Source organism: Macaca fascicularis, chromosome 7, assembly GCF_037993035.2.
Source record: "Macaca fascicularis isolate 582-1 chromosome 7, T2T-MFA8v1.1".
In the NCBI taxonomy this organism is placed as follows: Eukaryota; Metazoa; Chordata; class Mammalia; order Primates; family Cercopithecidae; genus Macaca; species Macaca fascicularis.
The window spans coordinates 13,551,407-13,578,545 of NC_088381.1; the positions used below are offsets into that span (position 1 = coordinate 13,551,407).

At 40.3% G+C, this 27,139-nt stretch overlaps 1 protein-coding gene across 42 annotated transcripts in view; it reads right to left on the reverse strand.

Annotated features, from left to right (window-relative positions):
- MEIS2 (Meis homeobox 2) overlaps positions 1-27,139 on the reverse strand; it is a 212,560-nt gene that overhangs the window by 133,375 nt on the left and 52,046 nt on the right. For 35 of the 42 annotated variants that reach the window (XM_073995482.1, XM_073995468.1, XM_073995466.1 and 32 more), the window contains one exon: positions 13,213-13,358. The exons of the other annotated variants lie outside the window; for them this stretch is intronic. In XM_073995482.1, the coding sequence (XP_073851583.1) occupies positions 13,213-13,358 (146 nt within the window). The remainder of the gene's footprint in view (positions 1-13,212; positions 13,359-27,139) is intronic. 42 annotated transcript variants of the gene reach the window in all.

Sequence of the window (27,139 nt, forward strand, 5' to 3'; positions counted from 1 at the left end):
AAAAACTGCTCTAACATCTTCCCTCCCCTCCTCTTGTTGATCTCACCCTTAGGTTCTTCTGCTTTAGTCCCTCTTGCTCTCTGGTTCTGAGCACTGCCTGAGAAAGGATGAGCTGATGTGCAGAGAGTCCATCCAGCCTGGCTGTCTTTGCTCCAAGGCTGCACTTCCGTGCCTTCCTAATTCACTCTCTGCCACCCTCTCCACAGTTTCTAGTCATAAGTGAAGAGGAGCTTTTTCCTGAACTCCCTCAGCTTTCTTGCTCTTTACAAAATATGTCTGTTTCTCTGTACCTTCCCAGGTGTGCTTTGGCCCCCATCTTCACTGGCCTCCTTTTCTCCACTTTGTTGTTGTTGTTGTTGGAGTTTTGCTTTGTCGCCCAGGCTTGAGAGCAGTGGCACTCAGCTCACTGCAACCTCCGCCCCCAGGGTTCAAGCAATTCTCCCGCCTCAGCCTCCTGATTAGCTGGGGATTACAGGTGCCTGTCTAATTTTTGTATTTTCAGTAGAGATGGGGTTTCACTATGTTGGCCAGGCTGGTCTCAAACTCCTGATCTCAGGTGATCCACCTGCCTCGGCCTCCCAAAGTGCTGTGATTACAGGTGTGAGCCACTGCGCCTGTCCTGTCCTTGATCTTTCTACAGAATCCACTTCCTCTACTTTGAAACTCCTTCCTTCTTCACATGATCTGATTATGCTGCCGGTTTGATGTCTTTATCTCTGCTCACTACTTTCTTTCTTCACCTCTTCACATACAGTCTTCAAAAAGACTCAAACCCCCTTCTCTCTCTGCACTGTCTCTTATTTTAACCTTTATTCAGTGCCATGGTTTCAAGTATTACCTCTACAAAGATTAGCTCCAACTCTCAAACTATAGTGCCACCATTTCCAACTTCCACAGAAGTTCACTCACTTGGCTATCTGGCTGGTGCGTCTAAATCTAAGGCCTCTATATACCTTTGGAAGCTTTCCTCACTCTTCTTCCATTCATATTCTGTGCTTTAGTTTAACTGAGCAGTAACATCTGAAATCTCTGTATGTAGAATCAAAGAAAGCCTGATTAAACATCCAGATTGAAACTATCTTCAGGGGAAAAAAATCTCACTTATCTCTTGCTGCAATGAGACAATTCCATCTAGTACAGGACTTTGCCTTCCTTGGAATGGGCCTATGAGATCGCCATTTAGGGATGTAAAACTATTCTTCCCCACCAGCTTGGCCAGGATGAAAAATGGCATGCTGATGGACCAGTTAATTCTCAGGATGAAGAGTTTAGGGACAAAGAACAAAGATGCCCAAACTCCCAACCAGCTTGTTCCAAAGCTGTAATAACACAAGTGACAATACGTTTATTGCGAAGTTAGTTTGCAGTCTTCCAGTTCTTTCTCTTAAGTTTGAGTGTACAAATTCCAAAAGTTACTTTGACTCATACTGCCACAAAGAAATGGTCTGTCAGGTATTTTGCCTTTCTCCTTGCACGTGTGCTATCTGTAGGATTTGATCCCCAATCCAGACTTAGGGCAAAAGAAACAAGTGCAATACTTGTCTTTGAAGAATGTTTCACCCACATCCAAGTTCAGGTTTCAAGGAGCTATGACAGAACAAACTATTTCAATGGATGATATGAAAACATTAATAGACACCGTTTTACAGTTGCATAGTATTTTGTCCTTTTCAGAAGGCTATTTCTAATCTTAGCTAACCCTCAAAACAATGAGGTGAGAAAATGAGCACTCCGATAAATTAAATGACTTGCCCAAAATAATCCAGGGAGCAAAAGGCTGTGCTAAGACTAGGACACTGGTCAAGTCTTCAATTTGGTCTTAACTCCACTGCTTCTGGTATATGTATAACCTTATAAAGGGTAGAGATTTCTTCCACCATGCCCTGAAATGTTTGCTTTTATCAACACAAAGAGTTAACAGATTGCCCTCACTATCTAAAGGTAGGAAAGTCACATTTTCTGAAATGAATTACAGACGTTTCTATTGTCTGCTCCAACCACAGAGGTCCAACCATAGAGACATGAGAATGTAAGCATATGTCTTTTTATGTAACTGATTATATATACATTTTAAATAAGCAGGGGGGTATTTGGAATAGCCATGGACAAAAGGGTACAAGTACATAAGGACCAAAGAGCATTAAATCACTTTTCTGTCAAACTCGCTCTGCAAAAAAAAAAAAAAAAAGAAAAAAAAAAGAAAAAACTTTAGAGGATTTCCAGACTGGCAACAAAGGTCATATTAAAAACTAATGCCTTTTCACATGTTCATATTTAATTACACTTAAGTGTTTTACTAGAAAACATAAAACCTTCAGGACTAAGCTCTAAGAGGGGTTTTTATCAAAGTGCCACCAGGTAATCCATGAGATTCTGGTATACAGTTCTAAATGTATGGCTTCCCAGAAACGAACAGAAAAACTGAGCCTATAATTGAATAATAATGACCCCCTGTTCCCATGTTCTCTTACTACTTTTTTAAAAAAATCACTGTGAGGAAGGGTTTAAAACAAGTATAGCAACTCATGAGCTGCCTGCAGGTATCTTGAAACACTGAAATGGAACCTATAACTTTTCACCATGGGGAAAAAAATAAGGTTGCTTTTATAGAGAGTTCCAATGTGTCACCAAATCTACAGGCAATAATCCAGCATTCATCTTTTCTATCGATAAAAGCCTTTCTCCTTTTAAAAGACTAGTGTAGCACCACCCCAGTACACTCGGGCTGTTTTTTGTCAGCATACGATGGGATCACACCATGTACTCTGGGTAAGAAAAAAGCCATTTTCCAATTGTAGTGTGGCCTGAGTCATGGGAATATACTTTTCTAAATTATTACAGAATTGCCAAATACTTCCAAGACAAAATTAATTCTGGAATATTTGTGATTGCAGGAGTATGATGCAAGAAGTAAAATAAAATCTAGACAGTTATATTATAATGTGATAACGGAGGTATTTAAATTAACAGCAGCAACAAGATTTGATGCTGGGATTAACAAGAGGAGAACTTCATTATCTGGCTATGTCAGGCAAATCAGATATCGGCAAATTTGGCGGGGGGAGAGTGGTGGCTGGAAGGAAACTAATTAGTGGCCGATGTTAATTTTCTATAATGCTCAGAATAACTAGATAATAATATTCTCTTCATTTCTTGTCATTGCAGAATCCCACGACAATATCTCTTGAGTTGTAATTTTTTGTGTGTGGACAATCAAGTCAGATTCAACAAATATTCATGTTATCTATTATAACCAAGAAGTAAAACTATAGTTTAAGAAAAATTATCTGCCATTATATTGTGACTTGACAACTTATCCACTATTAGATAAAAACAACTTAAATTAGTTCTGGCAGATTTGGGACTTGGCAGTTCAGAATATGAATAGCAAATGTAAAAGCATGAAAATGGCATTACTATTATGTTTTAAGAGGATAATACACCTTTAAAGGGTGCCAGTGATTATGCTGCATACTGTAAACAACTGCTGCCAATCAATTTGGAAAGTGGCACACAGCACATAAATGTAAGAAGGCAAATTCCATTCAACCAACCTAATGCTTCCTACCCAAGTCACTATTTCTTAACAGGAGAAATGGGGCTGGATATTATCTTTACACTTCATAATCTGTTCCAAATTGCAAAAACAGACTACAGCCTGGAGAAGGCAGGACATTTCCAGGAGTCCTCTGAAATCTGTGCAGTAACACTCTCTAAAATCGAAATTAGTCTTGAACGTTAAGGTCATCTTATGACCCTATCCTTCAGCAAAGCTGAGGGACAGTCAGTGTTCTCATAACCCAGTCAACTTACCCTGTACTTCCCAATCACTCCACTTCTCCATGGAATATACTTGCAAACTGTGGTCATGTGGAACGAAGAAATGGAAATTTTCTCTATGATCTGAATGAATATTCAGGGATTTCACTAAATAGCATTTAATGGCACTCTATTCTTGGAGTTTTTAAATAGCTGAATATTCAATATGCACATGCCTTCTATGTTCCTTTATTCAAGGGTCCTCAATTCCCCATCTCCTTGAATTCTTTAACATATTTTTAAACAATTATACTTCGAGTGATATTTTATGAAATTGAGTGCTCAACTTTGAGCTAATAATTATTTTGGTTTCTTTTTGACGGTAATTTAATAAGCCTTTCATTCTTCAATCCTTTCATTCAATTCCTTTTTTTTAAGTAGACTTTATTTTTTTAGACCAGTTTTAGATTCATAGCAAAACTGAGAGGAAGGTACAGAGATTTCCCATAAATCCCTGGCCCCACACATGTATAGCCTCCCCATTATCAACACCCCCTACTGGAGTAGTACATTTGTAACAACTGATGAACCTACATTGACACATCATAATCACCCAGAGTCCATAGCTTCCATTAGGGTTCACTCTTGGTGTTGTACATTCTGTGGGTTTGGACAAATGTATAATGACACGTATCCACTATCATAGTATCATCCAGAGTAGTTTGGCTGCACTAAAAACTCTGTGTTCTGCCTATCAATTACCTATTTTTAAAATGTATCTGTCAGTTAGTAGCTCATAATCTGGGAGGTAAGTTTCTCAGTCTATCTGAGGTGAACCTCTTTTTAAACAGGATTGTCTGATGTACTTTGAAATGTCTTGACATGTCTTAAAATGTTTTTGCATTGAGGAGGAGACTATGCATTTCATGACCCCCATGAAAAGCCATTGCACCACCACTGTTCCGGGGACTTTACCACCGTGTCACTCAGAACCATGTGAACAAAGGCGGCTGAATCCCAAACACATCACTCTTTCCACGCAGAAGCCCTCATAATCCAATTCAACCAAATTGGGACTACGAGTAAAAGGTTATGACATAGCAATATGCAATTTTTCCCCCTCAAGAGAGACAAAGTAAATTCAGTTGCAATTTTCTTTCTTCTAGAGGAGCTTCTAGGATCCAACACAACATTAAATTTTTGGCCTGTCTCTTTAATTTGAGAAATTGTAAAAACGACAACAGATGGCACACAGAATTGACTTATGTCCTCTATTCTTTACTGAAGAAGGAAGTGCAGAGAAACTTTGATAAAGGCAGAAGCTACAGTATGCAGGTCACTATTAAAATTATCTGGTGGCTCTTTGGACAGCCAGCATCAGAACACTCAAGCTTCCATCTTTAGACATTCTTTAAAACTAACCAACACTGTTGTAGGTTGCCACTGGTGATCACAGCTCCAGCGCTCAGCACTCTCCCATCCCAATAAGGACATGATGGATGTGCCATTAGCTCTGAACCTCAGCAGCCTCTGAAATTACCCTTCTGCCCACCCCTATCTCCCATCCCCACCCCTCAAAAGTATTACGAAATAGGAAGAACACTCAAGCTTACAGTTAATTGGAAACATTGCAAAAGAAGAGGAATGCTTAGGACAGCATGTCCACGGGAAAATAAATTCACCCAGCATTGTTATTTAATGCATTGTGACATCATTTCCTGAAATGAAACAGAGATGACACCAGTTCGGACGATCTCTAGTATAAGATTCCATTCAAATAATTCACAGATGTTTTCTCCTGGCAAGCAGGAAAACAACGCAAAGGCTAAGGCTAGGGGCGGCCCCACTATGCTGCATGTTTGTGGGAAGCTCTCTTTGCTGGTGCTTTCAGCTGTGTGTTCTGCATGTGCATCTCCACGTAAGTATTTCTTAGGTGCCTCACTTGTATGCATGTGAACATTTGCAGCTCTGAATATGAGAAAGACCATCTCTTACTGTGTAACTAAGGTCAACATTTCCTATTTGGTATTCATTTGGCTCATAGCTATTTGTATTATGTAGACCAGTCTCAGAATCATGAAGGCCCTAATTTCTAAGCGGAAATAACTAATGTCCATGAAATACTGATTCAATTAACCATTCAAGACCCTTAAAAGATGTCTAATGATAGAAATTATCACAGTGTCTCCAGGGATACATTTGTGGAAATGGACAAGTGGAGAAATTGGGGGTGGAGGATGAAAGAGGTGGGCAGCACTCTATCTCTAACCCTTGGTGATTACATAAGATCCGAGCGGTCTCAAGCAGCTGGAAAGCCAAGCACACAACCAGAAGACCAGAATACCTGACATTTGTGGAGCACATTACAGTTTATAAACTGACTACACCATTTGACCCACACAGCAACCCAGTCAGCTAAGGAGGGCAGATAACTTTCATTTTGATGGTAAGAAATAGGTTCAGAGAGGTTGAATAATATCACAGGGTCCACACCTAAGGCTTCTAAGTTCACAGTTGGTGATCCCTTTTTTATAAACCATTATCATGGCCAAGTGCTGTGGCTTGCACCTATAATCCCAGCACTTTGGGAGGCTGAGGTGGGAAGATCAGTTGAGGCCACAAGTTCAAGACCAGCCTGGGCAACATAGCAAGATGCCATCTCTACAATCAATCAGTCAATCAACAAAAAATAATAAAAACCATAACATGCTATCTTGCAGACAGCCCAGACTTTCACACTCTAAGCAAGATGGCAACTCTATAGTCTGTTCATATCCTGGAAGACAAATGGTGAAAGAGAGCTTTCTCTCCCAAATGTAGCCCCACTGGAGACATTCCGAACTACTCCATAGCCCGTTTCTTCTCCACCTTCCACCCCATCCCTGAAGGCTCACTAGGACGCTCTGGCTTTCACTGACACCAGGACTCTCTGATGCTATCACCTAGCTTCAACAAGCAGCCACCGAATGTTAACATGGATTTCGAAAAGCAGAATGTAGAGCATGTTCTCTCCTGCTGAGGGGTATTTCAGTTTTTCTTTTTTCTTTTTTCAGGCTGGAGTACAGTGGCATAATCTCCACTCACTGCAACCTCTGCCTCCCAGGCTCAAGCAATTCTTGTACCTCAGCCTCCCCAGTAGCTGGGACTATAGGCGCATGCCAACACACCTGGCTAATTTTTGTATTTTTAGTAGAGATGAGGTCTCACCATGTTGCCCAGGCTGGTCTTGAACTCCTGGCCTTAAGCAGTCCACCCTCCTTGGCCTCCCAAAGTGCTAGGATTACAGGCATGAGCCACCACCCCCAGCCTGGATATTATTATTATTATTATTTTTTTCTTTGAGACAGGGTCTCACTTTGTCACCCAGCCTGGAGTGCAGTGCCATGATCATGGCTCCATGCAGCCTTTAACTCCTGGGCTCAGGTGATCCTACCACCTCATACTCCCAAGCAGCCAGGACCACAGGCATGCACCACCATGCCCAGAAATTAAAAAAAATTATAGAGATGGGGTACTGCTATGTTGTCTAGGCTGGTCTCAAACTCCTGAGCTTCAGGCATTCCTCCCACCTCAGCCTCCCAAAGTGCTGGGGTTACAGGCACGAGCCACTGCACTGGCCATATTTGGGATCTGTTTGGCAAAACCCGGTCTCTCCATTGCTACAATCCCAGGAACAAATGTGGTAACTTTGGATGTCCAGGTCCATTGGTCAAAGCCTTTTGCTAGCCATTTAACTGGATTAAAATAAGAATTATAGTTACTTTATATTATGTACTTATTATATGAATCAGACACAGGGCTGAGCACTTTACATTATTTCACTTAATCCTTAAAATAACCCTACTAGGTGGAACTAGAATTATTCTTCTTCTACGGATATGAAAAATGAGGCTCAGAGAGGGTAATGGCTCAAGATCAAAACTCTACTGTGTTGCAGATTCCAGGCCCTGTGCTCTTAACCTCGACACTGGACTGCCTCATTTAAGAAAGAAGCCATCTGGATCTGCACAAGATAAAGAGAACTAGTCAAAGGGCAAAATAGTCTAAGTCTCTCTGTTTCTCTTTCTCCCTCCCTCTTTCCCTCCTCCTTTGCGTGTGTGTGTGTGTGTACATTACAATAACAAATTTAAGATGACTAAGTTTACTGTCATATGGTCTTGATGAATTCAGTGGAGAGACAGGTTTCTCTACCATAACATGGAACTGAATATACTTATAACTTGGGTGCACTGTCTCTGTAGGATGATATCCTTTACAGCCCATTTTTATTACCAAACCCAGGCCTTTACAAAATCCCATAAGACAGATTGTAATAGGCAAGCAGTAAAATGAGTAAACACCTGAGAGGTGGGCTTCATCCGTCTCCCCAACCCCCGGAGGTATGAAGAGGGGACATATCTTTGTCATGAACGAAAGGCAGACGTTTTAGAATCTGTAGTTTCAAGGCGGCTGCATACATAATATTATATCACTTTTTTTGTGTGTGGCTGGGTTTCATTCTGTTGCTTACGCTGGAGTGCAGTGGTTCCATCCTAGCTCACTGCAACCTCAAACTCCTGGGCTCAAATGATCTTCCCACCTTGGCCTTCTGAGTAGCGGGGACCACCGGGCATGGGTGCACCACACCCGGCTAAATTTTTATTGGTTTGTAGAGATGGGATCTCATTATGTTGCCCAGGCTGGTGTCAAACTCCCAAGCGATCCTCCCGCCTCAGCTTATGTCACTTTTAAAAGTAAAATTTGCCTCTGATTCTGTAACACACATCTTTGAAAGAAGTCCCCCATCTCCTAAGTGTGAGCTTTATCGCTATGTTTTCAAATAAGAAGACCTTCAGTCAGAAACTGGTATGAGCAAGCAGTGTCTTTGTATGTGAGCACTTCCAGTTTCTATTCCATGATCAAATATATTATTTGCAGCACAACTGGAGGAGCTCTTGAAGGTGGCAAGTGGAGGTGCCCAAGGGCCTAATTGAGCACACTAAGGGCTTCTTGGCGTGGAGGAGTTTTTTCATGGTTATGAATAAACCGTCAGCCTGGGTATTATTGCTTGCTGTTTCTTTCTTTATCTTTGAAGTCAAATAAAAACAGTTGTAATGGCAGGCTTACTTTTATGATATCATAATCTCCATGTGCTAGCAAAAGCAATGTACTTCTCTAGGATTTCCCTAAGTTTTTGTCTGTTTGTTTGTTCGTTTTGCCACTGGGTACTTTCCAGCAAAGGCACACACATTTCCAAGAGATTCTTTCTTCAATCTTCACGGAATTTCTTAGCTTGAGAAGTTAGGCAGAGCCATCAACCAACGGAAGAGGGTAATGGTATACACAAAGTTTTTTGCTAGTTGAATTTCTAAAAATATATAGACAGATTTATTTTGTTAAAATTATTGTGAATTTTTTTAGGGGGGATTTTTCTAAGGGGCATTTTGAAAATAGGTAGTTAGAAACTAAAAATTTGAGGCTAATTATGAATATTTAGCCCCAGACGAAGCAAATTCAGAATGCTTAATTCTGACTATGGAAATCGTTTATCAAATCACTCGATTTTTTTAAATGCCACTTTGGACTTTGTTTAAATATTTTCCTCAGCGTAATCAATTAGTGCGAGTTTGTTACCTTTTCCCCTAAAGCTGGTGGTGCAAAGGAATTTGAGAGATTGTTTGAACTGTTACAGTTGGAGTGGAACTTGTTCTTCCAAGAAAACTGAGGGTGAATGATTTTTGTCATATTGAGACTAAGACTTCACAATTGCTACAGTTGGCCTTTGTGGAGGTAGGTTTTTTTCCACCTCTGGGCCTTTTGAGGTATTCAGAATAGGTGACAATAGCTTGCAGTTGAGAACATATGTAGAAAGACCCCTGTGGCTTATTGGGAAAAGTTGCTCCACGCTGGTTGGGTGTTTGGGAAAAAAAATACAACCAGAGTTCTTTTATGTTCTGCTAGTTAATGAATGCATGAATGTCAAAATGGGCCAATGGCCCATTCAGGGGGCAAAGCCTCAGCAGCCCCCTTCTTTAAGAACACATCCTGAGATGCAAAATACATTTGCTTAACAAATTAAAATAATGAGATAATTCAATTAGCTTCTTTTTTAAAAAAGAAAGAAAAAAGGGTACATCGGGGATTATTGTAATACAAGAACAGGTCACACTGCACAAAAGGGAACAAACCAGTTTGAAATAATGTTAAAGAGACTAATAATGGAGAAATGCATATTGAATCATGCACTTGTAAAGAAATTTACATGAAATAATAATTTAGACTGCATCTACTTTCAGGGAGCTAGAGCCAACATTTCACTTTGAAAGTTGAAATTAATTAAATGACAGAAAAATATAGTGGGGCATCTCCAGTTCCAAGGACTTCCTCATGCCTGTTAGTGCATGTAAGAAAAGAAATCTAAATTAACATGTCGCTAGTTAGGGGTCTCTATTCTTGGTTTCTGAGCTCAGAATTACAGCTGAGTAAATCTTTCAGCTCATTAAAGATTGGAAAGTAAAAGTTTTACAGGACCATTCTCATCAAAGTTACTGAACCTCTTCTCTGCAGTGGGGTGAAGTGTGGATGAAGAAGGAAAACATTTTCAAAGAGCAAGCAGAGGAGAATTTCCTAAAGCTACCAGGGAGGTGCAGAAAAGGCAGGGGAGCGGCACCGAGAGAAAGATGGGAGACAAAGCCAGTGGGAGAAAGTAATGAAAGGGGCATGTTGTGAAGGTCAGGAGAGAAATAAAGCACTTAGTGAAAAGCAAAAGCAACGAGAAAGGGGAAAAGAGAGGAAAGAATGACCCATGAGGCTGGGACAGGGCATTGCTCTGACTAAATGTCCTTGAGCAGAACCAAAAGCCAGGAGCATGGGAAAGGAGGTGATCCATCCTGCAACGCGTCCCTCTCATTTGAAAAACGGGGAAACAGAAGGTCCAGGGAACTGAATGGACTTAACTGAGGTTCAGCCAGTACAGAGGATCACGGAGCGTGAATGCAGACTTCCCAACTCCCCCAGCTTAGGCTATTTGAGTCCTCTCTCCCCACCCGAGGACAGGCAGTCATTAAAAATTAGAGTTGGACAGAGAATTCTGCACAAAGCCTTGCATACATTCAACCAGATGAAAGCACTCTCGAGGTGAGTACAAGCCCTTACCGTTGGTTCGCAGCACAGCAGAGTTACAACAAGTGCCCAGAAATAACCGGCCACCCACAACTCTCAGTCTGTGGCCATGGTGCATGCTGGGTTCTGTCCTGGCCAGGGAGGTGGGAGATAAGGCATCAAGGGCTGCTGACACTCCCCACGTGAGATTCGACTCATGAAACACAGGTGTAAGGCTTACTATATTTGGAAAGGTTGGGGTAGCACGGAGCTTTCAAAACAAGAAAAGAAAACAGCACTTGCCTTCTCCGTATTTCTCCCCTGTGACTGAGCGTATTGATGGTGGAGACTGTGAGATCTCTATGCAACTGGTAAAGGTGATCGTCATTTTGGCAAAGTCATTGTAATGTGGAAAAATCGCAGAGTCGGCGGCTTGGAAGGCTTGGGTCCTTGTCTCAGCTTGACCTTCAGCTAGTAACTCCCCTTTCTGGGTTTCCTCATCTATAAACGGAGCAGCTGCATTCTCTAAGGTTCTACTGTTCTCTGACATGGGTTTTGATGACAGAGAGGTTGAAAACACACGTAGCTGTTTGCTTGGAAAGCAGCTGTTGAAGTGTTTATTTTCGACCAAGAAAGACCAAGCATGGAGGAAGACAGAGGGAGCGAACCAAACAGGTGAGCTGGTCAGGAGAAGGCAGCTGGCCTGTCATCCGCAGCTACACTGCCTTTCTTAGTTGCTACTCTAACCAAACCAACCTTCATTTAAAAATGAGAAACCCCTCCCCTCACACTCACTCGACTTCCAAATTAAAAACATTTTACAGGTTAGTAAATCTCCAGCTGAGGTGATGTAGCAAAGAACAGCTGTGAAGTAATTTTGATAATGATGAGAATAATAACCACATGGCAAGGTTCAGGGCTTTGCTGTTGCAGCTTCAGTGCTCCTGAATAGATAAAAGTGATTAAATACTCCTGATTATCCCTGACCAATATGTAATGGATTTACAGCCCTTTCAATTAGTCAGTATTTGCTTAGGACTCATTATTTTGTCTTTGGTTAAGTAATCAGCCCAGAGACCGCATGTTCTGTCTAATTCCTCTGAGCCGAGTCAGTACAGGGCCCTGACCTTTGAAATGGCCATAGCTGCAAGGCAAGAATAACCACTACCACGGCAGCCTCGTTGGTTCTCCCAGCTAATCCTGACACCACAGGCCGGATCGATACACCTTAGTTTGCTACTAATGTCCTTACATCAAAATGGCCGATTTAGGAATGTGAATCTATCACTTTTCCCTCCCCACCACCGCTCCACCCCTTGCCCTTTGCAGCTCTGCAAGAAGAGCAGATCAGCCACCACCACCATAAATAAAAGTGGAACCTTGTCCTGGACCCATGACACTGTAACTAATGTCATTCAGCATGGCAACACACAAGTTGGATAATCAAAGAAGACCTTCAGCTTTCAATGTGTTACTCTATTTTTAAGTATTAGCCTAAATGAATGGCCTGAAAACAATATTATAGCAAGAAGCATCCTCTGAAATTTTTACTGGTTTCCCAGAATTTCCAAATGAACAGTAAAATATAAGCATGCCTAGTTTCTCTGTAAAAATATATTGTATTTTTTTGGTCATGAGAGTCTTAGAGTCAACAGTATGTATCCACACATACAAGGATCGCAAACAGGAAGATAAAGCTAAATTGTTACTTTTAAAATGTTGCACATAGTAAAACCGTTTCCAGAAGTGAATATGGTTAGCTTTTAAGATAATGGACTTGAGCAGCTAAAAAAGAATCTTTAATGTCCACCTTGCAAACAAAGGCATTATAGCACCTATAACCCTTCTGAATTTGTCATATAAATACATGATATATTTGTAAACTGCTTCAGCAATTAAAGCTGCACCTGATACTGTGGGCTTGGACATGCACGTGGCAAGGTGCTTTTTTTTTTTTTTTTTTTTTTTTTTGCCTCCTAGAGGAGACGGCTTTCGTTAATAGTGTAATCAGCAATGTTTATGGATTTGTAAGCTCCTTACAGCCATTTCCCTTGGTTGCTTTGCATTATCTGAAGTTGCTCTCACACTTTTAGCATAAATAACAAATTTACTTATATATGCTGTTTAGGGTCTTAGATCATTTTAAATAAAGTCCATTCCCGGCTTCTTAAAAACCTGCTGCTTTCTAGAGGGTGTTCTTTGGATGGTAATAGTTGATTTAAAAAAAAAAAAAACTTAACTACTCTGTTAGTCATCAGATTTCAAGAATAAGAAAATAGGCACCTTAGTTTAAAAAAAAAATCTGTGTGAGACCGTATAACTTGCTAGCAAAACAACAAACACTATTTTTTTTTCTCTTTCATCTTGACTTACTGTGAGATGCTGGAAGAGCCATGCTCTCATGATATTTGTTGCTACTTTGGGGAAAATGCCTCTTTTCTTCTGGCGTTTTTTGTCCTTATCCGGATCATCATCGTCACCTGTACCAGGTGAAGCTACACTGTTGTCTAAACCATCCCCTAGTAGAAAGAAATAAAAATACATTAGAGAAAACATCGCAAGGGTGCCAACCACAAGTGCAGCTAATGATGAGCTCAGCTAAGCTTGTTGAAAGAAATCCATTAAGCGGGTATATTCTCTTTCATTAAAGTATAATTGGAGACACAAATATGTAAAAGACAAAATTAAACCAGGCCTCTTCAAATGTTAATTTTGTGTGTCTCACACTTGCCCATATCATTAATTCAATTATAATTGTGCACTTGACACAGTGCAGTAGCTCTTTGTCAATTATGGAATCCAATGTGGGAAAACGCCATCAGAAAACCCATTCAGTGGAAACGCATCCCCATGCCCAGAGTGAACACATACTGTAGGGTAATCAAGTTAAATGTTCTGTAGTCTATATATTCTAGGCTGCCTGCATAGGTGACAGTAACTGTGTCACTGTTCATTGCACATAACGCACTGCCTGCTCTGCCCCTCCTAGAGCTGTCACCTCCTAAGCACGCACATTCGCGCACTTCTCATATGACCCTGCACTCGGCATTTGCATGACATGAAAACTTTTTAGCTCTCTGCACCACTGATCATTATCATGGAAAAAAAAAAAGATACACATCAAGGTACGGTGCTCACTTAATCAGAAGTTTCTATCAACATCTTTCTCTTCTGTGCTTTTCTCTGGCATTAATTGTGCATTAGCAAAAATCATTTACTTTTAACAGTCATAGTTATTTTTTCTTGCCCTCCGGCAAAAATGCCTTGAAAGCCTGCCTGGAGGGCATCTAAATTATGTATCTGAAAAACTCTTCTGGCAAGGCATTGCAGGACCCCTACTTTCTTAAAATTCATACGAGCACGTCTTCCTGTTTTGGGGAAGGCATCAATCAAGAGCAGCAATATATGCCATATCCCTACATTAATATTTGAACTAATAACTTTAAAAAAAGGAAAGAAACAAGATCCGACTTGTGGCATAATCAAATGCAAAATAAATGAAGAATACGGGGACAGCACTGGGGCTTTCTAGATGGCTGTGTTTTCCTTGCACATCATTAGCCTGAAGCCACACGAAAGAGGAAAACAGAGAAGTGGAGAGTTTATGCTCCCTGCTGGTGTTTAAGAAGCCAGGGTCCTGGAAGGACATCTGGGAATTGCACTGAGATGGGGGTTTTTGTAATTTAAGAATAGACATTCATTAGCAGTAAATGCCATAAATCCCATGCTAAGTAAAAACCTTGTCCAAGAAAGCCTAAAACAATAAACTCTGTGCTCAATGTAGCCTGAGCTGGATGCTCTGTAGCTTTCTGAGGAATACTAGAGAGCCACCAGCTCCTTCCCAGACGTGCTCCCTCCTCTCGGACTGTGCTACAGCACAGCCATCCCGCCCACTGGGCCACTTGCCTTCTAACTTCTGGGTCTGCTCTGTGGGCTTCCCTGTACCTGTTCTTTTCCTTTCTTGCCAAGAAACCCTCAACCTTCTTTGACCAGAGAAGCAGAAAAGCCACAGCAAAGAGCTGGCAGATTAATTTTATTGACATTTCCATTTTCACTGCAATGCGATCCCCTCCATCACATGGAAGAGATGACCCTCACTATTTACAGACTGACAGGCCACTTCATTACAACCACCCTGCCCCAAGGCAAAGCAGCTCCCTTCCATCTGCCCAAACACTAGAGCATGACCCCGAAGTTGCTGTTCTCTTTTTCTTTGCCTTCTGTTATGATAAAAATAAAAGGGGGGGACCCCATATAGTCAAAGAACGAATCAGTAGACAGCGAAACAAAAGGCGTTTGACTCTTTCTATACTGGATATACAGAGTCTAGTTTTCATCTGGCATCCTCCCTGCACACCCATGTACACCAGGGTGTCGCCTGGACAAGGAGACACACACACATACAAGCACACCCAAGCTCATGCAGGGACACGTGCACACGCTTTCCACCATGCCAAGGAACTGCTGCAAGGCAAATTCTCACCCACACTAATGGCTTCTGACTGCTCCTTGGCAACCCTAGCATTTTAACCTGGGTGGATGTGCTCTCCAAAATACAGACACTGGCGCGATCTCATCAGCTGTTCATGTGACACAGATGGAGAGTGGCTATTAGGAGCCAGGCAGTGGGCCTTGGGGATCTGAGGTGCTGTTCTGTAGCCTGAGGCGATTTTGAAAAGCAGTACCCGGAGATGAGGGAAAAAAATCCACACTGCAAGTGCAAGTTTGAAGTCAGTCAGTCTGTCTGTCTACCTACCATGGATAAAGATATCTTTGTCTGTTAATATGAAATCTATGTAGGCTATCTGAATGTACATTTCAGATAATGTATGTATGGAATAGCTCTTCCTTCAATGTCTTCCAAATATAAAAACACACTCTGTAAACAATGCCTGTGTGTATATATTTCTTTCTAAGCACATATGGTTTCTGTGTATATGTTTAAGCTGAAATTGTCAGGATTTTGTTAAAATCTCATTTAGCTTTTTTTGATAGATTTTTGAATGCACTTATTTTAAAAGGTTAATGGCTTAATTGAAGGAAGTTCAACGAAAAAACTCATTTGCCTTTTTAACCCAATCAATGACCTTAAAAATGAGAGACAGCATTTCCATAGCGCATTTTTTCTTTCTTAAAAGCAAAGAGGGCTGGTAACACCTTCAAACTATATGATTCACTATATGTAGCTCAAAAAAAAATATAGCTAGATTGAGCATCCTTTGATGACTGACTTAAACTGGACAAGACAGGAGTATCACAAAAATTTTAATATAAAGCAACCCGTTGTATATAAATGTAAAATATTTGAATTTAGATCCAGTGTAACAAATAATTATAAACAATAATGTGTCTAGTTTTGTATTAATGACTAGATACTAGACACAAAATTTTAAACTAATATATGTTTATACCTCTATAAAAAGAGGAATTTTCCTCTCCCAAACACAACAATAAACACAAGTGTTTTTTCCTCCAATGGACTGTGGACCAACTCCAGCACAGAGAACCAACAACAGCATAAAGAAAATTTTTGAAAGACAACTGTGTGAACTGCAACCTAAAATAAAATGTTGCAGCTGATGCTAGAGTTAGTAACTCAACATGGATATTGGTGTTTTTTTCTTTTAGGGCTGTGTGTGTGTGTGTGTGTGTGTGTGTGTGTGTGGTTGTGTGTATAAGATAGTTGGCAATCCTTGGCACATGTGCCAAATGAGTTTATGTGCTGGAAAAAGGTATGTATACCAGCACAAATGCACGTGCCAAATGAGGTAAGGAGATAGCATCTGAAGTTAGGATTCAAAATTGTGGAATCCTTGAGGGCAGGAACTGTTTATGGCTTATCTTTTGATTATGAGAAGATACCTCCATGCCTGACTCAGAGCAGATAACCAGTGATTGTCAGTTGGGTGAGTAAATGACTGAGCTTATCAATGAGCTTTTGCAAGTGCCCTCCCCACTTTTTACCAACCCCCATGGTGGGGCAACTGTACACATTATATATCTAAAGGGTGAAGGTCTTGTTCCTTTGGAACAGCTGAGTGAGTTACCTGTGTGCACACAGTAACTTCTAAACATGCCGGGAACAGAGCTTCTTTGAAGAGCTCAGTACCCACAGGGCTTTTCTGCAGAGCTAAACCAAAGGCCATTCCACCAGCACTGACGCCTCTGATGATGAAGAGCTACATAAAGAAATACTGGGCATGCTCCTTTTGAAAGGTTGCTAATCCCTTGACCAAGGGCATAGTCTAAGTTTTGGGTAAATAAATGTGCATTAGTGAAACATATTGTGTGTGACCATGGAAAGGAAGACTCAAGGCCTGTGGACAGATAAATCGGAAGTGGATTAAATGATCAGAGGAGATTGTTAAAAACACAGGTCCCCAGGCCTCATCCCAGACCTACTGATTCAAAATGTCCTAGGGCTGGCAAAAGGAATTTGTAATTTCGACAATTCCTCGTGTTTGCTTAGGCAATCAGCATAGCACTGGTGCTTTAACTGGCTTTGGGAAGCCACTGACTAGATTATCTAAATAGAAATGAGATGCAGCCTCAGGAAGAGGTAGGTAGTTAAAATTCTACTTTACTCCCATGAATGAGGTTAGCGGTCATGGTGAGTAACTGCAATCTGGCCTGGGCCTTATTCACTGTGTTCTAAATCCCCATCCTAGTCTTCTGGTAGTAAGTGTTAAACAGAGAGAAAGAAGCTATAGAACATTGGCTCTTTGCATTGGCACTAGCTGAAAAATTGTGAGAAATGCAAATTCTCAGTCTTAGCTGAGACCCACTGAATCTGAAACTCTAGGAGCGGGGCCCTGTTAATAATCCCTGCAAGGGGGTCTCATGCCCACTCCAGCTCGAGGACCACTGCCATAAAGCACAGAGAGCATCCCCTTGGTTTGCTGTCCTCCTTTGTTGTTGTCTGAAGGCCTGAATCTAATCCCTGGGTCCTCCTCCTGTCTTAAGACTCTGAAGCATTTTGAGAGCATCTCTAGCTGGATTTATACCTATGCTCTCAAGGAAGTCACACATGCTTTCCTTAGCTGAGCAGATTATGCTCAGAGCAGGACACTGCTCTGGTGGGTAGCTCCAGCACACACCTACTTAAAAGAGCAATAATGAGAGTGTCTAACTGCAGGAAGTTAAATCCTGGGATACCATCGGCACCTGGGTGCAGGCAAGTACCCATATGCATAGCTGGGTATCCACTGAATCAAGGAAGGACATCGGCACACTGTGAGAGGATCCTCAGATGATTGATACTAAATTCTATCAAGACTGGGTGCCGTGGCTCACACCTGTAATCCCAACAATTTGGGAGGCTGAGGTAGGTGAATTACCTGAGCCCAGGAGTTCGAGACCAGCCTGGGCAATATAAGTGAAACCCCGTCTCTACAAAAAATACAAAAATCAGTCAAATGTAGTGGTGCACACCTGTAATCCCAGGTCTTCACCTAGGATTACGAAAAGATTTTTAAAAAAAGATTAAAAAAAAGAAAAGAAAATTCTCATTCATAAAATTCATGGTCATAAAAACTACCTAGGCCGGGCGCGGTGGCTCACGCCTATAATCCCAGCACTTTGGGAGGCCGAGGTGGGTGGATGACAAGTTCAGGCGATCTAGAGCACCCTGGCGAACAACGGTGAAACCCCGTCTCTACTAAAAATACAAAAAAAAAATTAGCTGGGCGCGGTGGCAGGCGCCTGTAGTCCCAGCCTCTCTGGAGGCTGAGGCAGGAGAATGGTGCGAACCCGGGAGGCGACAGAGGTTGCCGTGAGCAGAGATCGCGCCGCTGCACTCCAGCCTAGGAGACAGAGCGAGACTCTGTCTCAAAACAACAACAACAACAACAAAAAAAAAACTACCTAGGCAGGCTTGGCATGGTGGCTCATGCCTGTAATCCCAGCACTTTGGGAGGCCTGTTTGGGAGGATTGCTAGAGCTCGGGAATTTGAGACCAACCTGGGCAACATAGTGAGACCCTCTCTCTACAAAAAATGAGCCAGGCATGGTGGTGAACACCGCAGCTTGGGGTGGGAGGACGGCTTGGTCCCAAGAGTTCGAGGCTGCAGTGGGCAGTGATTACACCACTGTACTCTCGCCTGGGCAGCAGAGTGAGACCCTATCTCAAAAAGAAAGGAAAAAAAAATCAACCATCCAGGCAAAAAGATGCTACTTCATTGTTTGGCATATTACTTTATTCCATTTAACCAACAATCTATCGATATTTTGAATATCAAGCACATGATTTGGAATGAAAGAATGATAAAAGCAATGACGATGTGCTATGATGAGTCTGATACCACAGAGATGTGGCCTTCTTTCTCCTCGTCCTATCAGAAAAACAGTGCAACAACCAAGACAGTCCTAGTCCATCTTCCTCCACTTACCCCATCCCCGCCAAAACTGACATTTACCATTGAGGAAACTGAAGCCAGGAGATTAAATCCTTGCCCAAGATGCCACAGCTACACATCCTCAAGGACAAACTGGAGTCCAGGCATGGCAACTTCAAGTCAGTGCTACCGCCACTGGTATTCTCACATTAACATTGTCAATTATCTTTTACTTTTCAAAGCATCACCTTGTCTGAACACTGTTATCAATGGCAGATCCAAACAATGTTTGATTCTACAGGAAAAGGTCTAAGCACAGAGAACAGATTAGTTCTGGGGCCCTGGGGTTGGGACTGAGGTAGACCTGGTCCAAGTTGGCTTCAAATAGAAACGTGCAAACTCTTCTCCAGAAGTCAGCCAGTTCCTACAAGAGCTTTAATTATATTCAGTACAGCAAGAGTTCTTGAGACCCAGAAGTTTCATAACTGGTTTAACACAGTCCAAGTGAAGACTCTGACATGGACAGCACTGGACTGACCCTCAGAACCCAGAGATGCTACCAATATTTGAAGCCTACTGTCCATGAAGTAGGATCTCATGGACTTTGATGTCCTCACTGTACAGTACAGTTAAACATTTCATAGAACTGGGATTACAATGGTATATTCACATCCTTTAAAGTCACTTTTTAAAAGATAGAACAATGTTTCTGTGACATTTGGCACACTGTCAAACGAATACCTAAAACTGACTTCTCAGCCTTGTCTCTTCAGAGAAATAAAACAAATTAATATGTATTGGGTTAACAGTACTTGTACTTTTTTTAGGGAACTTGAGGTACATTATTTAATTGTCACATTTCTCCCTAGTTCTAGACCAGGTTTAATCGTTAAATATGTTCATACAAAATATATGTTAAGTAAATAAAGAATGACAACTCATCTGGAGGAACAAGACCTTTTTTCTGTCTCTTTTTGTAGCAACAGAAATTTACCATATTCACTAACATTTTAATTTTGCACAATGTAAGTTCGCTAATTTTATACATACACAAATATAGGTAGACAGATACCAATATTGATATCTTGCAGACAACCCATTGCCAGGAAGTAGGTATATTTATGAATATAAAGATATTTATATGTGTTATATGCTATTTTAAACCTAAATTTATATAAATTAAATTGTCACTGTTTAAAATGCTTCATCGATTTGTGCACAATTATTGAAATATATTTGTAGATGAACTTAATGTTTTTGCCTATAGTCAGATACATATATACATATACATAGGCAAATTTCTATAGTTTATAGGAGTTTTCAGTACCAGTTCTCTCTCTAGAACACCGTTCCCTCTTTTTTTTTTTTTTTTTTTTTTTGATAGAGTCTCGCGCTGTTGCCAGGCTGGAGTGCAGTGATGCAATCTCCGCTCACTGCAACCTCCACCTCCCTGGTTCAAGCGATTCTCCTGCTTCAGCCTCCCAAGTAGCTAAGAATACAGGCGCCCACCACCACACCCTGTTAATTTTTGTATTTTTAGTAGAGACGAGGTTTCACCATGCTGGCCAGGATGGTCACCATCTCTTGACCTCGTGATCTGCTCACCTCGGTCTCCCAAAGTGTTGGTATTACAGGCATGAGCCACCGCGCCTGGCCCATCTCTTCTTCATCCACACTGTTGTCACTTTCATTATGATCATTACCACAAGTAACTTCCATTGGGCACTTGTAATGTTCCAGTCGTTATTTAATCTTCACAACAAACGAATAAAATAACTACTATCATCTCCATTGTACAGATAAGAAAACTGAGACTCAAAGAGATTAGATAACTTGTCAAAGGCCACACAGAAAGTGGCAGAGTAGCACTGGTCCTCCAAAGCCCATGCTCACCTCCTCTACATTCCTCTCCTCAAGCTGCTGGGAGAAGAAGATGTGAAGGGTGAAGCTAAATTCTGGATTTGCCCTCACTGGCTAAGGAAATAAATGCCAAGAGAGAGGCCCTGTATGTTCACATTTATGTCCCAGAGAGACACTGGATGACAGTACATTTAAAATTAAATATGAACCAAGAAACAAGCGTCTCATAATTTTTACACAGATGAGTATATCCAGTATGAGCCTACCCTTTATCTACAGGCTTATGATTATTTCCTGTGGATCTAAAGCTCAAGTTAAATATGATTTTGAAGCAGAAACATCTGCTGAATTTTAAAGACTTTTCTGAACCAAGGGATCTTTCAAGATTCCATACCTGTAATCCTTCCTATTGGCCTTGAATGCCCTTTCTCTTCATTTTTCCTTCCTCCTTTCCCATTCTTCTTTACTAGCAAACTCCTATGCAACCTTTAAAACTCAGAGAAAAAGGAATCTCCTTCATAAAGCTTTCCCCAGCTGCCATTAACAGAGCTAGTGTACTATGCTCCCTACTTCTTCAGCAGTTTGCTCTTACCTTTGTTATTTACTTTTCTTCTTGCACTTTATCTGTTTACTAGTTTGTCTGTCTGTGAGCTTTTACTAGTTTGTCTGTCTGTGAGCTTTTGCATTTCTGATTCCCAAGCCCTGAGAAAGAGTAAACACTCAAATGCTAGTGAAATGCACAGATTGATAGCAAAAGCCTCTAGATATATTAATTAGAACCTGAGGAGAACAAACCTGCTTTGAAGAAAGTGCTCAGGAAAGAGATCCCCTGGCTTCTAGTAGTCACCAAGCCTTAGGTTCCCTCCCTCCACTCTCCCTGCCCTATGGACACTAGGTTATATCCCACCCAGTGTTTCACTCTGTGCATATATGCAGAGAAGATGTGAGACACACGTCATATACTGCTTATAAAAATGGTGCTCCATCTCAACTCTGCCCTATGCCAACATGGAAGAGAGAGTGCTAGGAGAGAGGGGACTGCCCACTACCCAGCTTGTTTGGGTTATTCAGAAACGTTACAGTTAAAAATGAAGAATAATGTAGTAATGGAACTGCAACACAGTATTTTTATAGACTAATTTTCCGTCATCACTTCTTTACGCCTTTTTCCTCTTAAATATAGTACTTTGAAAACAGGATTACACCATACTAAGAGCCAAAAGGTATTTTCTTTCAGCGGTTGTCAGGGACTACCTTCCAGGGGTTTAATTTAGGGCATCCCACTGAGAAACCTGCATCAGGATTTCAAATGAGATTTAAAAAAAAAAAAGAAGCAGAAGAAGAAGAAGCTTTTGCCTAACTCTGCTTTAGAATACAGCCTTGCAAAACTTGCTTTCTAAAAACCATCAGCAAAGTAAATTTTTTTTCTACATGCAATTTACCTTTTTTCCACATCAGATCAGCTGGGGGGAGGGGGCTGTAGACCCAGAAACATGGGGAGGATGAGGGGCCAGCAGTGAGACCTGCTAATTACTGATCTCTTTTACTCTCCTGCTGTGCTTAACTGTCTGGACATGTTAAAGTGAAATTTTTCTGTGATTTTTCAAGTGACTAGTTCATGGCCCACTAGCATGGAGGGAAGCAGAAGAGATGAAATGCTTTCGTTTACAGGCAACATTTACTAACTGTGTGGGTTTTCCGACATTAAAGAGAGGACAGTGACCCAGGCCACCTTTTTCACACTCAAAAGAGCACTGAAAAAACAAGTCTTCATCGGCTTACCTCAGGCTTCCCTGGTCCTGAACACCCTCCCCCCGGGGTATGAGCAGAAAGGGAAAAAAAGAGGGGATTTTATGCTCCTTTCTCTTCAACTTTTCAGGCGGTATAAGCAGCATTTAGCAAATTCAGCCCCAAATGGCTCCAAATGCTCAGAGCTGCAGGGGCTCATTCTTTGTTATCCTCCCTCTATTTACACAGGATTTACGCAGGCTCTCCACTGAAGAGACGAAAGCACTTCCATTCTCACTGGCTTGGCCAGCCCAGACTGTGGCCGCTGCAGCTCCCCTCTGCCCTGTGATGGGAGATTTCTACAACCTGGAGAAGGCAACAAACTGTTCACTAACTCAGGGATCCTGAGACAACCTGGCTGGTACAGGCAGCTGCAAAGCAGACAGGCCTGCAGAGATGAGCTAACCTTCCAGAAGAGAAAGGAAAACCCAGCCAAGGCTGTGCAAATGTGCGTCCAGAGACAAATAACATGCACTTTAAAATATGCATCTATATGATATAATGGAAAGTGGTGGGTGAAAAAAAAAATTCAGACTGCAGCTTGGATGAAAACCACTTCACCCACTGGTTGGAAAAATAAAGTGTAAAAACAGACAGATGGACACATATGTAAATGTGGCTGTGTTTTAGGCTTTAGCTGGCAATGTGAGTGTCGTAGTATAGTTTTGCACGCCTGTATTTTCCATATCATGTTGAATCCTGTTAACTGTTGAACAGAAACATCCTCATACTGGTCCTTGACCAAATCAGTCCCCTCAATTTACCCGTTAGGAACCATAAAATGGCTTTGTTTATTGACTGGAACACTCTAATCCTTTATAGCAGAAGAGAATGAAAGCTTCCAACACTTTTAGCCTATTCTTCACTAAATGTGGTTATTCTCATTAAAAAAAATAATATATATATATATATAATTCATTGTCATTTGAAATAGATATATATATAGCTTACCAATTTTAAAATATTTTAAGAAAGGATATCTATTCTCCTAAGTCTCCCATTGAATTCTCTAAAGGATACTGACTGACTCTAGTAGAAAAGCATATTCCTCTGCCATTATAATTCAGCAGATTGCTTAATCTCTGTGGTGCAGGATAAAAGAATGTACTTGTTACTCAGTTACCTGATAAGCACATATAAAAGTACAGAGTATGTTCTGAAGTTATTCACAGTACATCATAATAAAGCTCTTCTGGGCACTCTAATGATTCATTTTTAGTGATCTCTCAAATGCCCCTTTCCACAGTTAACACTCAGATTTTATTAAGGTAGAAAGCAGGGACAAATGTCCACTCAAGTCCCAGCTCTCAAATTTGACTCTACTTGCACTACACTACCTACAGCTAAGGCTTTTTTAATGTTCTGTTCACCTCCCTAGAGTGGCATTTCAGCTAACAGAGTTCACAATCTTTCAGCCCTAAACACAGAAGGCTGCTATCTTCAAGTCATCCTAGGAATGTGCCAGATACCATCATTTCCCTCCTGTGATACAAAGAACCAGAAAGAGAGAGAGACCAAGAGAAGACCAACCTGATCAAGTTACCAAGAGCCCAGAATGCCCCTCTCAGGAGGTTAATCTTTGAACCGGTAAATGTTATAATTAGGAGCCTTGAAGTTGGGCTGAGGCTGGCCATTGAAATAAAGACCCTAAAAGAGAAAGTATGAATGGATCCCATCTCTTTCACCTAATAGTTTGACACAAGGGTCATGGTTTTTATGGAAAAGTATACAAAAATGAGTTGTTATGATATATGAGTCTCATTCCCACATCTCCTACAGAAGAAAAAAGGTGGTCGGAGAAATGTGTCTTCCCAATTTCACTTAGCTATGTTTCCGTACAAATTGTGAAAATTATGCAAATAACAATTTTGGCACCTTTGCTAGAGGAAAACATTATTAAATTATGCTCTAAGTATTTTGTCTGCTTTAGTAATTACTCTCATGTAACTGTAAATATAAATAGCTGTTATTCTGTTTAAATTTTTAATCATGCAAAATATTGTCACACAAAATGTCCTTCTGTTGCAGTCTAACTGGGATTTTCTTTTTTAAAATATCCATATTTAACTGAAGTGGACTATTTTTAGCGTTGTGAAGTGTTTTAGTAAAGATGGCTGGCTAACATCTCCGAATCCACAGGTCTTTCAAGTAAAGATATGGCCTTTATATTTGCAAAAAGAATTTCCTACAAAAGGCCATTTATATAAAACACATTTTTAACATTTTAAACTAAAACTAGCATATAATTAGTCTGCTTCCAAGAATGTATTAACTACATTAAACCTATATTATATGTTTTAGTGTAGATCAATAATAACTAAAGGATTTTCTAACTTATTGTCTCTTTTATCATACTTTAATATTAAATGAAACATTAAATGTCAACTAAATAATTACCAATAATAAAATTTGTTGCAAGAAATAACAAAAAAGCAAAGTTCTATCTGTAACAGAAATTATTTCATTCCATTTTTAAGAGTTTTTACTTCATTACCAAATTTGCTATCTAAAACAAAAATAAGACAATATATTTTTATAACATAAAATGGTTGAGCAATCTTAATTCTTAAGATGGTATTGCTCTGTGAATTTATATCAGCAGATATCATTTCAAAGAGCGGAACAACAAAAAATATGTTTTGAATATTTCTTCCACTTTGCCAGCTATTGTAAAATGAAAACAAAAGAATATTTTAATAAAAGTGCAACTTTGAAACTGGCATTGTTAAATAGTGCAAAAAAACCCCATAATAACTCTTTATCTTAAAAGATAGCCATCTCTATAATAATAATGTTAACTAAGATAACTAGCTAGAGATACATATCAACATGCCCTTTACGAAGTTTTTAGGAAGCTAGTGATAGTTACCTATAGAAAAAATGAACAATAGTATTATGGAGTTGATAACTGGTTTTAGGTGAATACTTTTTAAACCATTAGCACATCAAATTTGGAAGACATCTGTTAACTATTAGAAAACTATATTTTGAACATTTTTTTCAAATAATATTTTTATACAATAGAGTTTCCTAATCAAACTTTGAATTTTTGTTTAAGAAGCTTATAAATTAAATTGCTAGCACTTTAAAGGTAGCAATGATGCATTCAGATATTCCATTTATGATGATTGCTTTAAATAAATGTAGTGTCATTATTTGAGACCAAGCAGATATGTTTTGTAATAGAATGCAAACGAATATCTGCTACATATACATTAATAGCCCTAGAGAAACAAATAATGTGGCTACTTAATAAGAATAATCTAAGATAGCACAAGTTTATCATCATTCATATAGCCTATTCAGTAAAGAACAGCAGACCCTGAGGCCCTATAAAGTACGTGGAAAATGGAAATGATGGGTGTGAGGTTTCTTTGGGGGTGATGAAAATGTCCTAAAATTGGCTCTGTTGATGATTGAACAACTTTGTGAATATATTAAAACCACTGAATTATAAGATTTTAGGGACGAATTGCGTAGTATGTGAATTATATCTCAATAAAGTTGTGTTTTTGTTTTTGTTTTTGCTTTTTTGGAGACAGAGTCTCAAGGCTGGAGGGCAGTGGCTCAATCTCAACTCATTGCAACCTCTGCCTCCTGGGTTCAAGCGAGTCTTGTGCCTCAGCCTCCCGAGTAGTTGGGACTACAGGTGTGTACCACCATGCCTGGCTAATTTTTTGTATTTTTAGTACAGATGGGGCTTTACCATGTTGGTCATGCTGGTTTTGAACTCCTGAGCTGAGGCAATTCATGCACCTCGGCCTCCCAAAGTGCTGGGATTATAGCACCTGGCCTTTTTTTTAAAAAAAAAAAAAAAAGCAAAAACAGATTTTGACCTCCCACTACAAACAAGCATGCTGGAAGAAATATAAAAGCCTAGTAGTTGAACTTGAAAGTATCCATAATCTTTTCTGAATTACTTCAAAACAATGTGATTTCAAGGCCACTTACTAATATTGTCTTAGCACCCTGCCTGTGGACAAACATATGTACTCGAAAACATTTGAGATAGATATTATGCTGTTTATATTACAAAGATATGCATTATAGAATGTATATTGACTTTCATACTAAAATTAATCCTTCTCCACTCTCAATTCTATTGCATCACAGCAGAACCCTAGCCCAAATATTTGCTCTTCCAAGGCTTACATTAACACTCAGAACTCCAGAATACTTCCACAAACAGATACACACACACACACCCCACGACTACATTTCTACCCAATTAATGAAAGCTTCTTCAAGTAAAAAACCATATCTCTTTTTCTCATATTCTTAAAACTTTGTATAAGTTATGGGTATAGTTTGTGCCTGGG